General features: G+C 33.2%; 1 protein-coding gene and 1 long non-coding RNA gene across 6 annotated transcripts in view; one reads left to right on the top strand and one right to left on the bottom strand.

The window, feature by feature from the left end:
* The first annotated feature begins 223 nt into the window (after positions 1-223).
* LOC142631189 (uncharacterized) lies at positions 224-2091 on the top strand. The gene is made up of 3 exons (XR_012843540.1): positions 224-328; positions 450-559; positions 2016-2091. It is a non-coding gene; the product is annotated as an uncharacterized LOC142631189 (long non-coding RNA).
* Positions 2092-5755: 3664 nt separating this feature from the next.
* Positions 5756-16399, bottom strand: part of LOC142631661 (uncharacterized) — a 38438-nt gene continuing 27794 nt past the window's right edge. For 4 of the 5 annotated variants that reach the window (XM_075805888.1, XM_075805890.1, XM_075805891.1 and 1 more), the window contains 7 exons: positions 14502-14656; positions 12819-12946; positions 10345-10472; positions 8047-8144; positions 7671-7945; positions 6880-7252; positions 5756-6773 (listed from right to left, as the gene is read on the bottom strand). In XM_075805888.1, coding sequence (XP_075662003.1) covers positions 6719-6773; positions 6880-7252; positions 7671-7945; positions 8047-8144; positions 10345-10472; positions 12819-12946; positions 14502-14656 — 1212 coding nt within the window. In that variant the 3' untranslated portion in view covers positions 5756-6718. The remainder of the gene's footprint in view (positions 6774-6879; positions 7253-7670; positions 7946-8046; positions 8145-10344; positions 10473-12818; positions 12947-14501; positions 14657-16399) is intronic. The other variant, XM_075805889.1, reaches the window with a different exon arrangement.

Genomic DNA, 16399 nt, shown 5'->3' with positions numbered 1-16399 from the left:
ATTTTTATTTTTATTTTTATTTTTTATGTTTGTGGTTGTAACATTGGGGTTCCTGGACTGAAATTGTGTAATGATACCACAGTTTCTTTGTACGCTTTCTATAATCTCTATTTCGTATTTAATCTTGGGTTATTGTTGTTTTGAGCTATTGTTCTTTGTAAAAGTTCTAATTTTTCTTCCCCTAATATTCATGACCCAGACAATATGTTCTTGCTACTTCTAAATTACAGGTTAGATGTGTATATCCATGATTATTTAGTAAAGAGGGATTCAAAGGCTTCTAAGCAGGCTTTTCAAGCTGAAGGGAAAGTATCATCTGATCCTGTTGGTGAGTATATTAGAACAAGATGTTGGGATGCAAAGACAAGTCTCATTTCTGAGAGACTCTTTTTTCTTCATCTCTTTTTAACCTTTTTAATTGGTTTACATTTTTGGAACATGGGTTACAGCTATTGACGCCCCTGGAGGTTTTCTCTTTGAGTGGTGGTCAGTATTTTGGGATATATTTATTGCTTGAACTAATGAGAAGCACTCAGAGGTTGCTGCATCTTACATTGAGGTTGGTTAAGAATATTTTATTTTCTTGGACATTCTCCTTTAGTATTTGTTTTGTTTTGACAATGATTGTACAAGAGAGGAGGAAATGCGGTAACTACCTGGTAAAGCAAGAGAATAAATAAACTTGCGGTTCAAAGACATAGAACTTTTCTATCATGCATTTTCCAAATTGTTTCATCTAAAGACACTTATCCTTTCAAGAAAGTATGGATTTTGAGCTTCCCATGCAGAATCAACTTGAGCTCTTATGTGGCATTAATTATGGGAAATTATTGATTCTCTTTCCATCTCTAGTTTAGTTGGTGCAAAACAAAATTATTTATTAAGATTTGTTTGAAAAACGTTAGTTCTGATCTCACTCTTAGATGTTTATACTTTGGAATCCTAGATATCAGCTAACTTTGTGATTTGCTAATTCTAAAATTGCTTGTTTTATTCCTGTGACTGGTGTAACACATTTATAGTTATCATGGCCTTTCTGGTATTTATCTTTTTCTTTGTCTCACATCTTGGAAATCGAAACTAATCTGCTTCTGTTGCTCTGTCTGCTTTTGGAAGTCTTTAACTTGGTATCATCTATTATAATTATTGCTAACTGTATCTTGCATTTGTCCTTGACTATGACAAGAATTTAGAATCAGAAATGAAGGTTTCTCTTTCTCCATGCTTAGCCTTTAGTTTTTCTTTTCCTTTCTGCAACAAGAGTTCATCTCCCCCAAAGAAAAACCTGTGTTAGGTGTTTCTCTTGCTTGACTGGTTTATATTTTTGCATTGCTCATTGACAATTGAGTGAATGACAGAATTTTTCTTAAAGAAACTAAATCATGTTATCTCCTTTACATGTCCTTATGTTAGATGTTTCCTGCCAAGATGTTTGTAGCTAAACTGATTGGCACCTCCTAGTGTTTTAAACGGACACATCTAGAGTTCAAATCTTCTGCCCCCAACTATTGAATTATCAAAAATAGATGTGCCCTGATTGTTCCTTTTCTTTGATTTCTCTTTTTCCTTGGTACATATGAGGTGAATCTTTGGCTTATTTAAGGGGTGGGGTTGTGAGTTTGAAGATCATTTGCACATCTTCAGTGATAGTCATTTCCCATAGGTAGCCATTTAAGAACTTTGATTTGCTGACGTAGAATTAGTATGCCAATCTTTGTGGAAATCACTTATTCTTTCTGCAAAACTGTCAAATAGCATAAAGTTCCTAGTTGGAAACATGGTATAGGGGGGTAGCCTATTTTGACATTATAATTGTTACGAATTTTTTTAATGCTACAAATACAATTAAAAATAGATGTGTACAGCATGTCATTCCTATGGAAAAATATATGAATTCTCCCCCAGTACTTTTGGGGGGAAGCTGCACCAGACAAACACATTCTTGCATTATTCTCGTCATCAATTTTTACTACTGTACTGTATCAGTCAAAGCTTATGGAATTATGAAAATGCAGACGCAGTTGATTAAATCAAGGGAGCAGCAGCAGCAACCTCAACAACCACAACATCAACAACAGTAGGTGAGACATGGATCGATGACGTGGCAACTAGTTACAACTGTTGGATTAAATTAAAGGTTGAGATTATGAATCCAATTTTTCTTATATGAAAGTACAGAACGGTGGTACTACTCAATAGAGAATTCCATAAAAGTGCACTGACATGTGATATTGGTGTTGCATAATGTGAGGATAGTACCTTTAAATGTGAGAAAAAAATAAGAGAATTATGAATGTGATAAAAGTAGTGGCGGAGCTAGGATTTTAGTCTAGAGGGGGCAAAATTAAAAGACGATATTAAAAGTGAAATTTATCTAATAAACATTAATCAATATTAATAACAAAATAAATAAAAATTGTAAGCAAATATGAATATATTTCATATTATTAAAATAAATAAACAAAAACAACAAATTCATAGCTACTAAAAAATTTACAAACTGATGGAGTAAAAATATGATTAGTGTTACTTAAAAAATATAATGAATAAATGTTTGAAATTATTTTTTGTGATTGGTGACATGCTAATTTGTAAAACATAAGTAGTAAAATTTGTAATATCTCTAGCATCATTTAAAGATAAAATGTTGTGAAAAGTATCATAAATAGTAACAATGATGTAAATAATGATATAAAAAAAATAGTGAAATAGGTGGTTTGGTCACTTTCAAGTTTCAACAAGTAGAAGTTTTTTTTTTTTTTTTTTTTTAATTTGACTAATAATACAAAAAAAAAAAAAAAATTAGGAGTCAAGCGGGGCAAGTGCCCCCCCTCTGGCTCTACCAGTGGATAAAAGTACAGTCACATGTGATGTTGATATTACGCAATGTGAGGCTGGTACCATAAAATGTGAGAAAAAAAACAAGGGAATCACCGAACGTGATAAAAGTACAGTCACATGTGATGTTAGTACAGTCATATGTGATGTTGGTATTACGAAATGTGAGACTAGTACTATAAAATGTGATAAAAAAAATAAGGGAACCATCAAATATAACCAAAAAAATAGTCACAGGTAATGTTGGTACTACGCAATGTGAGGATGATACCATAAAATGTGAGAAAAAAAATAAGAGAACTACCAAATGTGACAAAAGTGCAGTCACGTGTGATATTGGTACTGCGCAATGTAAGAATGATATCATAAAATGTGAGAAAAAAAATAAGGGAACCATCGAATGTGACAAAAGTACAGTCACATGTGATGTTTGTACTGCATAATGTGAGAATGTTACTATAAAATGTGAGAAAAAAATAAGAGAACCATTGAATGTGACAAAATTACAATCAAATATGATGTTGGTACTACATAATGTGAGGATCGTACCATAAAATGTGAGAAAAAATAAGGGAACCACCGAATGTAACAAAAGTATAGTCACATGTAATGTTGGTACTGCGTAATGTGAGAGTGAAAAATGTGAGAAAAAAAATAAGGGAACCATCGAATGTGACAAAAGTACAGTCACATGTGATGTTGGTACTGCGCAATGTGAAGATGATACCATCAAATGTGAGAAAAAAATAAAGGAACCATCGAATGTGACAAAAATACAGTCACATGTAATATTGGTACTACACAATGTGAGGATGATACCATCAAATGTGAGAAAAAATAAAGGAACCATCGAATGTGACAAAAGTATAATCACATGTGATGATGATACTGCGTAATGTGAGGATGGTACTATAAAATGTGAGGAAAAAAAATAAGGGAACCATCGAATGTGATAATAGTACAGTCACATGTGATGTTGGTACTGCGCAATGTGAAGATGATACCATCAAATGTGAGAAAAAAAATAAAGGAACCATCAAATGTGACAAAAATACAGTCACATGTGATATTGGTACTACACAATGTGAGGATGATACCATCAAATATGAGAAAAAATAAAGGAACCATCGAATGTGACAAAAGTATAATCACATGTGATGACGGTACTGCGCAATGTGAGGATGGTACTATCAAATGTGAGAAAAAAAAAATGGAACCTTCAAATGTGACAAAAGTACAGTCACATGTGATGTTAGTACTACACAATGTGATGATGGTACTATTAAATGTGAGAAAAAATAAGGGAACTAACGAATGTGACAAAAGTACAGTTACATGTGATATTAGTACTACACAATATGAGGATGGTACCATCAAATGTGATATTTTGGTAACCTGGTATAGCAGGTTGACTACTAGTGGGTACCATACCCCAAAAAAAAAAAGGGGGGTACGCTAGAATTACCCCATATAACAATATTAGTAAACAAAAGACAATCAATAGTTTGGAAGTACTTCTAGAATAAGAAAAATTATAAATATGAATTAAGAAAAGAGAGCTAAAGCATTCGACAGTAGTTTGGGAAAACATAAATACTATATACAACAGAAAACATAAAAATTATTTCCAAATGAAACTACAAAGTGTCCGCACATTGCGTAGGACATTATTTAGTTTGTTTCAAATTTTGAAATCAATGAAAATCCAAAAGTATCTATTCACGTGATTTCATCATACTCATGTAACACCTATTCAACTTTTAAAATTTGAAACATATAACGCCTATTTAACTTTTAAATTCAAGTTTCTAGGAGATAGTTTCACATACACATACACTTTAGATTAGACTAGAGTAGAAATTATATCTTTTATAAAATAAAATAAAAAAATTGAAACATGTAATGCTTCTTCAACTTTTAAAACTTAAGACATGCAACGTTTATTCAACTTTTAAAATTTGAGGCTGAGAATGGAAACAAATTTCACATTAGACGACATTTAATGTGGCAAAACTGATGGTAGATCTGAAACAGATTGAAATTTGAAAACATCTTTTCATTTGATTTTATTTGAATCATGCAATAATTGTTATGGTTATAGATATTAATACTGAGATAAGAAATGATTTTTTTTTTTTTTTACGTGAATTTTATATGACTCAACTAACATTTGTTTCAATTTTACAAATCGATGACCATGTAGACAAATCAATTACACAAATTTGACTTATTTGTCTTGAGATTCAATTTGGCAGAGTAGATAGAATAATTAAATAGTAAATACTATCAATATTAGGAAGAATCTAATCACATGATTACATCATACTCATGTAATGCCTATTCAACTCATAAAATTGAACCACCACGCACCCTCAGCCGCTCAGCGTGATAGTCATTCTATAAATACAAAGTTAAGAGGGAAGCAAGGGTCTAGGTCCAAGAGGTCTAAAGGAGAGTAAGGTCTGAAGTGTCAATCTCCAAGAATAAGTTTTATACACATATACACCTAGATTAAGTTAAAGTAGAATATAAAATTTTTATTTAAAAACCAACTTTTTATAAAATTTTATTTGACGTAAGACCAATGGCAGATCTGAAACAAATTGAAATTCAGTATGCAAATTTTTATATGTAACTAGAAACACAAGGTAAAAAATTGAATCACTACTCTTTTATATATGAAATGTAATATGTTGAAAAAACTCCACCAGAGTGCTATTTGATTGGAGCATCATAGTATTGTGAGTTTCAGACAACAATTGATACATTATTCCTAATTAACCTGTCCTCAGAATGTCATCCTAATAGAATTAAAACTTAAAATCTTAAAGAGCTGCATGCCCAATAGAATTAATATTTAAAAAGGGTAGCAGGCTATCTACTTAAATGCCTGCTTTATTTTCTTATCAAGTTAACATTTGCAGTCAAAGATATATTATTAAGTTATATATCACTAGCAGAAAAATGAGCTATAAGATCCAAACATCTACCAAGAAAATCAACTACATCTCACTTACATAGGAAATCTTGACTATCATTTCAGAGAGGAGAATTTACACACATTAAACAGATAATTGCGACAAATCCTACTAGTTTAACAAAAAAAGCACAAAATTTCATAGAGGAATTAATCCAACTATTGCACTTTTGCTTTAAGATTTTCTTTGCAGAAAGGAGAATTTACACACATGATACAGAATTGCGACAAATCCTACCAGTTTAACAAAAAAGCACAAAATGTGTCACCACTCACCAGCCAAAATTTCAGAGGAATTAATCCAACTATTGCACTTTTGCTTTAAGATTTTCTTTGCAGAATCGTATTTTAAATCAGGTTCTAATAACATACTGCAATGAAGCTGCATAGCTTTCAATTTAGTAATTGAAAATATGAAAATTGATATTCCACCAATAGGGAAGATTGGATGCTGCAGCTGTAAATGCAGCCAACTATGAAACCCATGAAAATGTGCTCCCTAACAGCATTGAATTTAACTACTAGCAGAGCCTGCTTACAGGGTCTAGGGTTGATTGTGGTGGCACAGCTTCAAGAACTTAGGCATGTGGAAGATGTTTCTACAAATTAATTCTGAAAGGTCACAATTGCAACCTTTTGAAAACTTGGAATTACAGATTGTTGACCAACTATAGGCATGTACAAGAATAACATAAGGAATGCTCCCTTTTTTTGGCAGTTGAGTGTCAACTGTCAAGTAATCACAGGAGATGCCATTTCTGAATTAGTTTCCTTCATTTATCCACATATCTAGGTTTCAGACATGCAACACCATCCCAAAACCGTAGAAGGGGGAAAAAATTCTGCTCTGTCAAAGATATGCTGGAGTTTCCAAATTGACTTACGCCTTAAATGGAATGAGATTCAGATAGCTTGGGTACCTCGAGCTTCCAATACTTTTTGTATTGCATAATGACATCTGAAAAGTATTAATTCAGTTAAGTACATGGTATCAAAACAACTTCTCACATTTCATATTATGTATAGAGATTATACTAAAGTATCCAAGAATTCACTAGTATTACCTCCAAGGGAGATGGTCAAGAAACATAGATGGTGACACAATAATATCTTTGAAGTTTTCTCTGTTTGCTATGTAAGCTTTATAACTTTGAGCCTTCTCTAGCACAGTACAGCATTTCCACAGAGACGTATGTGAGCTTCTTTGAAGTGGTACCATATGAATTATAAGGCCTGGCAGATACAATTCTGGGGGATCCCCAGCTGACCCATTTTCAGATCTTGGGACGGTTTCCATAAACTGAGATATGGGGTCATCACGTGTATTTACAGTGGTTGCAATAGGATTGGTGAATTCACCATCATCGATTTCAATAATAGAATCATTATTGTCAGCCTCATTCCAGAGGGAAAACCCTTGATGCTGTCCCTCGCTTACTGCAGTGGAAGTGGGAATTGCTCAAATAAAAAGATTATGCTCCCTAGTTACAATAGGTACAACCACGAGTGCTAAATGATCCCAGTAATTGATGGCAAAAATAATAATTATGAATCTTTCAGCATAAAATAAAAAATAACCACAAAAAAACCCTACCCCCATCCCATTTTATTTGTGAAGTAATCCATTTTTGGCTGCATCAAAATATTTGTCCAGTTGTAAAAGTCAATAGTCATTAATTTTGCTGACATCCCAATACAAGTATTCCCTTCCATAGAGAATTTCGAAAAAATTGAATATATTTTCCTTCAAGAGACAACATTAAATGATGGTCCCTTAAAAAAATTGATTTTTTTAAATTGGACAAATAAAATGAGACAGAGGGGGTATTATATTATAAAAAAAAAACAGGGATACCTTGAGAATCATTCTGATTCTGAGTCTGACTTCCATTGATGTGGTGGTTGAAATCTTCAGCTGTGATGGCCCCAGAATAAAAATCTGAAGCAGGATCTTTTACCTCAGTCCTGTTTCTCTGATAGTTGCTCACATGCAAAAATCTGCGTGCAAGTTGAAAAATCATGGCGGTATCAGTCTTGTTATCTTGTGACAGTGCTGTAATTGCGGCTGCACGAAGCCTCAGGATTGATCCAATTGAAAGGCGAGCTGAAAATTCATTGTTGCATACAGTGCTGCAGAAGGTTCAAAGACTTTAAAATACAGAGAACAACCTACAAAAATAGAATCACTGGCCTCGAAACTATGAGCGGCATGGTGTAGGAATTATATGTACCTTGTAACGAAGTCTGAACAAGCATTTGCAACAACTGAATCCACACATGGAAGGGGCCCATACGCATAGACATGTAAATTTGGGTATCGGCTATAAAGCTGTGCACAAAAGATAGGATATTTAGACAAACAAAAAAAGATTTCAAAGCAATCAGAACAAGTTAAGAAAAAGAGAAGGGGGAAAAAACATTAATATTAGCCCTTGTCTGGTTGAATGTCTAAGTAGTATAGACTTTTGATTGATCTTATATAACAAAGTGGGAGCATCCAATCATTTTCCTTAACAATGGATATCAATATTTCTTCCATCGCCAGCTGCTACAGAGCCTAGACCTTTTGATATCTGATCTTGTGTTTGTCATCCTATTCATAAATTGTTATCCTTCTTATCGCTTGTAACATATTTTCCATCCATTCATTAGTATTTTCTCCTCTATTTCCATTCCTTGTTCTTATGTGCAAGCCTCACCTCCAGATAGGTCGAAGACTCCAAGGTATGAATGATAATTGGAAACTAACTTGTCCAATTCCAAGCAAACACAGTTGAGTGCCACAGGTCATATTAGCACAAATTATCCTAATAGTACCATTGAGCACCAAAAAGGTTGTTTAGTCAATAGGAGCAATACTCATATGTTTGGTGTGGATTCATTTTAAGCATTCTCTCCTATGGCAAGACTCAATTCTGTTAGTATTATTTATAAAGAGTGGCCTGATTATTAATTAGATATTAAGAATACTTGTTACCTAGGTATGTGCTTAGAGGAAGGCAAACTAAACTAGGTTTGCATGTTGAAGAAAGCAATTTATTGTCTTAAGAGGTACACTAGGTTTTGGGTCTTTATAAAGTACTTGAGGCTATTTGATAAAGGGATGGTTTAGGGTTTTGAAGTTTTGGATTTATGGGTTTAAAAGGTGACAAACCAATGTGTGTTTGCAAGGTTTTCAGGCTTCTAGGAATTAAAGCAAGGATTAGAAAAACAATAAAGTTCTAGGCATCACACCTAGGATTTCCCTGGCATCATGCCTCGGAGCAGGTTGTGTCACAAGGGCCTCAAAAAAAGCTCCATAGCTTCAGAAAATATAGAAAGCTTATTCTTCTCCTTCAATAGAAAGTATTAAATCCATATAAATAGATTGACTAATACCTCATCCAAGTGGAACATGGATTTCTCAAAACTCCTGAAAAGAGCTCGACATGAACTCTGTGGGCTTTTACTACTAAACTCCTAGTATTTTTGCTACGAAGTCCAAAGTAAATAATTAAACTCATATAAAACCAAAATACGACCCAATGGATTAATAGAAACCAGAAAATTACATATCTGCAACTAGTACATAAAATTAAATTAAAATGAAATTGGCTAGACGCTGCCTGCATCACATTTAGACACTTTAGTTCAAAAGATGAGTACAAGATTATGATCCATATAGCATGTGGGATGTTATGGATGACATCTCTCCTAGGAAAGATGGGCTTTTCTTCTCTCTTCTTTTTTTTCTTTTTTTTTTTTTTTTGAGAATCCAGACCCGGAGGCCAAGCTTTATTCATGAATGAAAAGATTACAAAAAAGATGGGCTTTTCTAATCTTTAAATTAATAATGATAATAATAATAGAGAAAGATAATAATTTTTTTAAATACACACACACACACACATATATATATATATACGTGTTACATGATAACTAAGCAGCAATGTATATGCCATTTTGTCTAAATTATGGTTATGATAAAGCAAAATGCAACATCCTATTTCAAGCTTTGCAATCAATTAGAATTTAGAAGGTACTTTTCATAAGACATTAAGGAAGAATCATTTTTTAACTTCATAATATGCCAGGCATTATAGACGTCCATGATCCAGCTTGCAGAGGGGAGTGTCAAGAAAATTATGTGAACAAGGCAAATCTTGTACTTTTACTACAACATATACAGAGATGATAACATCATGTCTATCTTCATCTTAGAATTTCATAATAGCCATGAAATAGAATATTAGAATCCTTTTCATTAGCTTCTAAGTAATAAAGGTCAACTCAAGGTTAAGATATAATTTTGATAAATCTAAAGGTCATGTGCCATGTCATTTAAAATCTCAATGTACTAAATAAGGAATGATAACTGCTGGTGACTCAATTTAAATGATCTAGCCCTAAGTACACCTTTAGATTTGTAAAATCAAATCTTCACCAAGAATTGACCTTTTTCATTATCAAAATCAAAAAGAGTGAATCCTCATCCAAGATTAGCATACATGCCGAACTAAACAAATACATTCTTTCAAGAAAGGCCATACTTTGATTCCTAGCAATGCACCAATTGAACCTCCAAGGGAATGCCCCACTATGCGAACATTATACCCATCACACTCACATCTAGCTCCAAGCAATGAGGAAAGGTAGCCACTTGATTTAGACTCTGCATCTCAATTTACATCACATTGTCCAAAGTGAAAAAGTAGTTAGGCAGAATGCAATTTGCAGTAAAATTGTGTCAAAAACAGAAAATTTCAGTGTGAAACAATTATAAAGGACTTGATGAAATGAAAGCAGCCCCTATTTCACAAAGTTGGGTGTAACAAGGTTTATAACTAGAAAATATAAGAAAACTCATAATATGAGCACTTTTATCACAAAATAATTCATATAAGACATCCTACATCATCATTAATAAAGATGTCAGCAGCTTAAACTTTGCAGTTACATTGAACTTCTTCAGATTAGAACATTACAATCTGCAACCCAGGCATTCGCATTGCTCGGACACACTTCCCATTATAAAATCTTTAGAACAAGCTAAGTTCTCCCCTCATGAAAATTTTGAAGAATAATGCATCAAAAGGGTTACAAATTCATACATACAAAATATATAATATTTTCCTCTTTCCAAGGTCTAAGCTTCAATATTCATCAAGCCACTGTTACAAGGTGTATGGCGAATTGATGTGGATACCAAATCAAACCTATTAATGTTGATTGATATTATTGGACCTATTTGACTAAATGTAATTGATGTGGATGAAAGACGTTTTGGGATTTAATTTTCTTCTATTTTCACATTTAATGTAATTGGTGACAACTGACAAGTTATTTTCTTTCCTTGTTAAGTTAGAAATTAATTTTCTTTCCTTGTTAAGTTAGAAATTAATTTTCTTTCCTTCAATGATGTAATTTAGGTGAACTATTTAAGGCCCCAAAATGCAATGTTTATGCTAATCATGGATTTATAACATTTGGGTTAAGAATTTTCTTCTAGTGCTTGGTGCAAATTCCAAGCAAAATCATGTGCTGATCCTTAGGCTCCTATCATGATTGGTACTTATCAGTGTTGGTAAAAGCACGAGCCACACTTAAGTGCAAAGGTCTCTTGGAGCCTAGGCGTAAAGCGCAAGGCGCGTACTTGGCGTAAAGCAAAAGCACAAGTGTGTGCCTAATTGAAGTGAAGTGTATATTTAAAAATAATAATTTAAAATTTTTAAAAATAATTAATAATGAGAAACAATCAAACAATCAAATTATCATATAAATTGATATAAAACAGTTTATATAATTCATATAACATTTATATAAGGCCTACTTTTGCAATTTTAACACAAAAATTGCAAGTCAAGTCATTTTAAATTTTTGGATCAGCTGGCATGAGTACTTCAATGTAACACCATTTCTTAAATCTCCGATAGCCGTAATGCCCTATGACTAATTACTAATATTAGATAATAATTTAATCACTTATAGACCATAAGTCTTTAAGAATTAGTCTTTTTAAGTTCAACATCAACTACTAAAGTAACTAAACAATTACCACAAATATATTATATCATACTTTTTTCATGAATGAGCTAAAGAATATGAAGACATAGCAGTATTGTAATTGATATGAAGTAGATATCCAAAAGCAAAAAAATAGAAGAAGAAGAAGAAGCAGAAGCAGAAGCTGGGTGGGTAATTGTTTCAGGGAGGTAAAACCAAGAACAAATAAAAATAAAAATAGAGAAGAACTATATGTCTTTTTGATAAGTTAGGACAAGTTACACTCAAATTCATGTCTTTTTGATAACTAAGTTACACTAAGTATATGCCAAATCAATGGTTTAATATCAATAATGTCAAGATCCTAAAGTTTTAATTCAGTTTTGATTTTTTTTAATATAAAATTTTTTTTAAAAAAAGCAATAAAGCATGCTTCTTTGAGTGCGCCTCGCTAGAGGCAAAAAGCGCTAGAGCCTTGGGGCTATGCGCTTTGCACTTAAGCGCGATTTTACCAACACTAGTACTTATTCCAAGCAGTCCCAAGTGCTGATGCCTAGGTCATATCAATTTTCCTATTTTAACACTTGATGCTAATTTCAAGCAAACCCTAGGTGCCGATTCCTAAGTCCTATCCCTTTCTATTGTTCTTCTTTTGTTCCCAAAAAACACAATCACCTCTTAGAGTCTATTGTCCTGCATCATAGATATTCTGCATGTTAGCTCAATTTTGAATGAGAAGAGAAAAACTTTAATGAAGCTTAATCACATATAATTTTCTTTCTTCAGATAATTTTATTCCATTGGTGTTAATACCAGTTTCCATTTTGAGAATATACACAACTAACCCAAGTATATATGAATTTATATATAAGCCAAATTTAAAAATAAATGGTAATTTTGTTGAAGCAAAGAAATAAACAGTCAGAATCTTAGGATGACTCAAAAAATTCAAAAATTTTATATTAAAATGGTCAGTAAAACAAAGCTCAGTAAGTTTGAAGGAAAAAGGTCATAAGTTTACCATGGTCAAAAGCAGTCCCGTCAATTTGCATGAAAAGATCCTGTGCAGCCTCAACTATACCTGAGTGACCATAGTGTGGGAAAGATGAGTCTACGCTGCACTTCACAACTGGATCAATATCACTTGAACTACAAACAAGAATGCAGAAGTTAAAACCAGCGGAACTGTTCAGAAGAACAAAAACCCACCACAAATAAGGCTTTTATTTTACAATGGCGGAGGGGGGATTTAAATTATGAAAGTTTATGTAGGAAACACCAGGAACTGCCAATTGAAAAAAAAAAAAAACTAACCACAAATAAATCCATTTAAGCAGATTAACACAAATTTTCAGCAAATCGGGGAATCTAGAAGAGAACAATTATGCAATAAGTCAAACTAGAGAATTTTAAAAATCTTATTTGGCTTTGGTCCCACCAACTTAACTGCAAAACCCACAGCATGAAGGAAAGAAGATGCTGTGGCAGCAGAAACTAGCCCCTTCCTCCAAATGCTTCTCCTTCAACATTATTTTGCAATTCAAGACCTGCTCTCCTTTTCTATCTTTATCTCAAAAAAAAAAAAAGGTCTGCTCTCCGTTTCTCTTCTACTAAAGGTCAAAAGTCAGACTGTAAAAAATGTAATGGATCTTCATATTGCCAAATGTTGAAAGATTGAATTAAGATCAAAGACCATGGAAATGTGATGAAGACAAATCCAAATTTTGAAACTTCTGACTTGTTGGGTCAATGTTTGAGAGATTCCATGACCATTTTTTTTAATCAACAGATATGGAAATTGCAATAGTAGATTAGTGTCAGAACCAAAGTACAATATTGACTACAATTTTTTTATCCCATTTCTTTATATTCAGATCTGCCTTGTTTGAGGTTGGCAAGTGGACCAGCTAAATCTTGATTTCCATGGATGTAGAAACAAATCTATAACAGTCAAAGACCATGGATACTATTGTAGTACACGTCCCTAGTCTCAACTCATCAGGGCTGAGCCCCTAGTTTGGAGTACACCCCTAATTTTCAATCAAATTGTGATAATATGTTTAAAAATTAGCTAAATTTCAATAGTTTTTTTTTTTTTTGGGATAGCGTAGAGAACCTTTCTAAAGAAGAGTTCTTTGGGCCGCCTATGATCAATAAAGCTTACAAGTAACTGATCCCACCCACCATTCAGTAGATATTTTTTTAATAAAGGTTACCTCTTTTTACAAATTTATTCTGATAATATTGAATTAATTATGGCATCACCTCTGTTGAACCTGCAGCAGTTCAACCCCAAAACCTTGAACCTCTCCATTTCATGGTTTTTTAAAAAGTCCAGTCTTTAAAACAGTGCAACAGGCCCAGCTAAAAAGTTTATTCACACAAGATTAATTTTTTTAATTTTTTTTTTAAAGCCTTATTAGGATGTAAAATTGTACATTATAGAAAGTTTCAGACTCACTGCAAGATTTTTTTTTTCCCCCTTAAGTATTAGAAATTTGGAACATACCCAAATTTTGTCTAGATGTAACTTCAACGGAAATTTGACAATACAAGTTCTAAGAAAGGACATTAACTAACCTACAGTGGAATGTTAAAATGCTGAAGCTTTTAAGGATCACCTAAGCAATGATTCATCATACACTCACCCATAAAAATACACAATAGTACACAGAGAGAGAGAGAGAGAGAGAGAGAGAGATACTTCATCAATCCATCCAAGTCATCTGCAGAAAGGGTGCACTCCTTACATAAACCATCAGTTATGAGATCTTCAGCGGTCTCAGTTCCTCTTATAGCAATTACTACCGATCTCAAATGATGCAGAACCACAATGAAGTATGCAGCTTCACATTTTGCCTGGAATAGAAGGTAAAGAAAAAGAACCAAATTGAAATTATATGTTGCTGGTAAAGCATAACATAATAAATCAGAACATGGCATACTTAAGAACAAAGGAAAGAATATAGACATATTAGACACTGAAAAAGGGACTTTCAGGATTCCGAAAACCACAAACAACAAAAAAAATTCAGCCATTTAAGACCACAAACTCACAAAACTCCCAATTACAGATGTGGGTATATGCATGCATGTGCATGTATTATTATAGTGCTCCTAGAAATCCCATAAGACTTTTTCTTCATTTCTTTTTTTTTTTCTTAATTTGATTGAGGTAGGAGAAATGTTTTCGAACTTGGAACATTCAAGGAATTCAAAATTTGAGAGGATCAAGGGTTGGAAATCCAAAAAATCAAGCAAACCAACATCTGACCATAACATCATAAATACTTTTAAAAATTTACTATAATAGAAATAAAAACTAGGATTTTTATCTATATAAGTAACACAATTAATACCAGGAGAAGCTTTGGCCTAAAGGTTAGACGGTAAAATAATCATAAAGTTTGGGGTTCAAGTCATAGCATTTATTTTATGTTAATTTTTATAGTAGAGTACATTTAGGGCTAACCATACAAAATACTAACATGGTCTAATGGTAAGTACCTTGCATATCTATCACTTCATTTGAGACTCTAATCTTGCCATTATCAATATACACATTTTTTCAATAAAAATCCCGAGGATACACTCACAAGCATGACCGGGCAGTTCGTGATTTGGAGGTTACATCTAGTCAGCCGTCAGACAAAGTCTCAGTATTCGGTTTTGACCAAAATATAAAAATGTATAACCAGACAGGAAAGCAGACCAGCTCCTGGTTTAATTGTCCACCAGCTAGTCTAGTTTCCAAAACACTGAGTAGAGAAATAGCTACATGCACAAAAGGAAAATATATATATATATATATGTGTGTGTGTGTGTGTGTGTGTGTGCGCGCGCGCATGTAATTGGTTGACCATTTTTTATTGCATTATCTGGCAGTTAAGTAGTTCCCAATTATGTTGATGGGAGATCCCTAGAAGTCACAAATTGACTTCCTTGTATGTGTTCAGGGATAGCAGTAGATGGTTAGTCTTAAAAGTCTGTCTTTGTGCTGAACATGAAGCATATAGAAGCAGAGGAGTACTATATACTTCCAAGGGAACTAGCATGCCAATAACAAACTCAAGTATATTTATCATAAAAATATTTACTCAAAGCCTCCGTCACTATTACAAATAAAAACAGAGATAACAACCTCCTTGCCTCAACCCCCTCTAGCTACCAAAAAAAACCGCCTGCGACTTAAATTAAAATAAAAAACAAACTGCCGAAACAAAATATTATCCATGATCTCCATTTCTTGCCAAATCCAAACAGCTCTAGCAAATACAGTAGGAAAAGCCAATTGTCATGATCATAGGCTTTCTCCCAGTCCAACTTGCATGACAGTCCGAGTAGTCAAGCCTTCAATCTACTATCAAGACATTCGTTTGCAATCAACATTGAATCAAGAATATGCCTTCCTATAATAAATGCATTTTGAGATTGGGAAAGAAGCTTCCCATGGACAACCTTCAATCTATTAGCAAGCACCTCCACCTACAAACTTCTGTATTGTCATGCTTTTAGATGATTTTATTTGACAAAAAAAATGTATAAACCTCCAACTAAGCTAAAGGGTCTAAAATCCTTAACGTCAGAGGCTCCTAGCTTCAG

Source organism: Castanea sativa, chromosome 4, assembly GCF_040712315.1.
Source record: "Castanea sativa cultivar Marrone di Chiusa Pesio chromosome 4, ASM4071231v1".
Taxonomy (NCBI): domain Eukaryota; kingdom Viridiplantae; phylum Streptophyta; class Magnoliopsida; order Fagales; family Fagaceae; genus Castanea; species Castanea sativa.
Note: the sequence above shows the minus strand (reverse complement) of the source record. Positions and strands in the feature narration are given on the sequence as shown.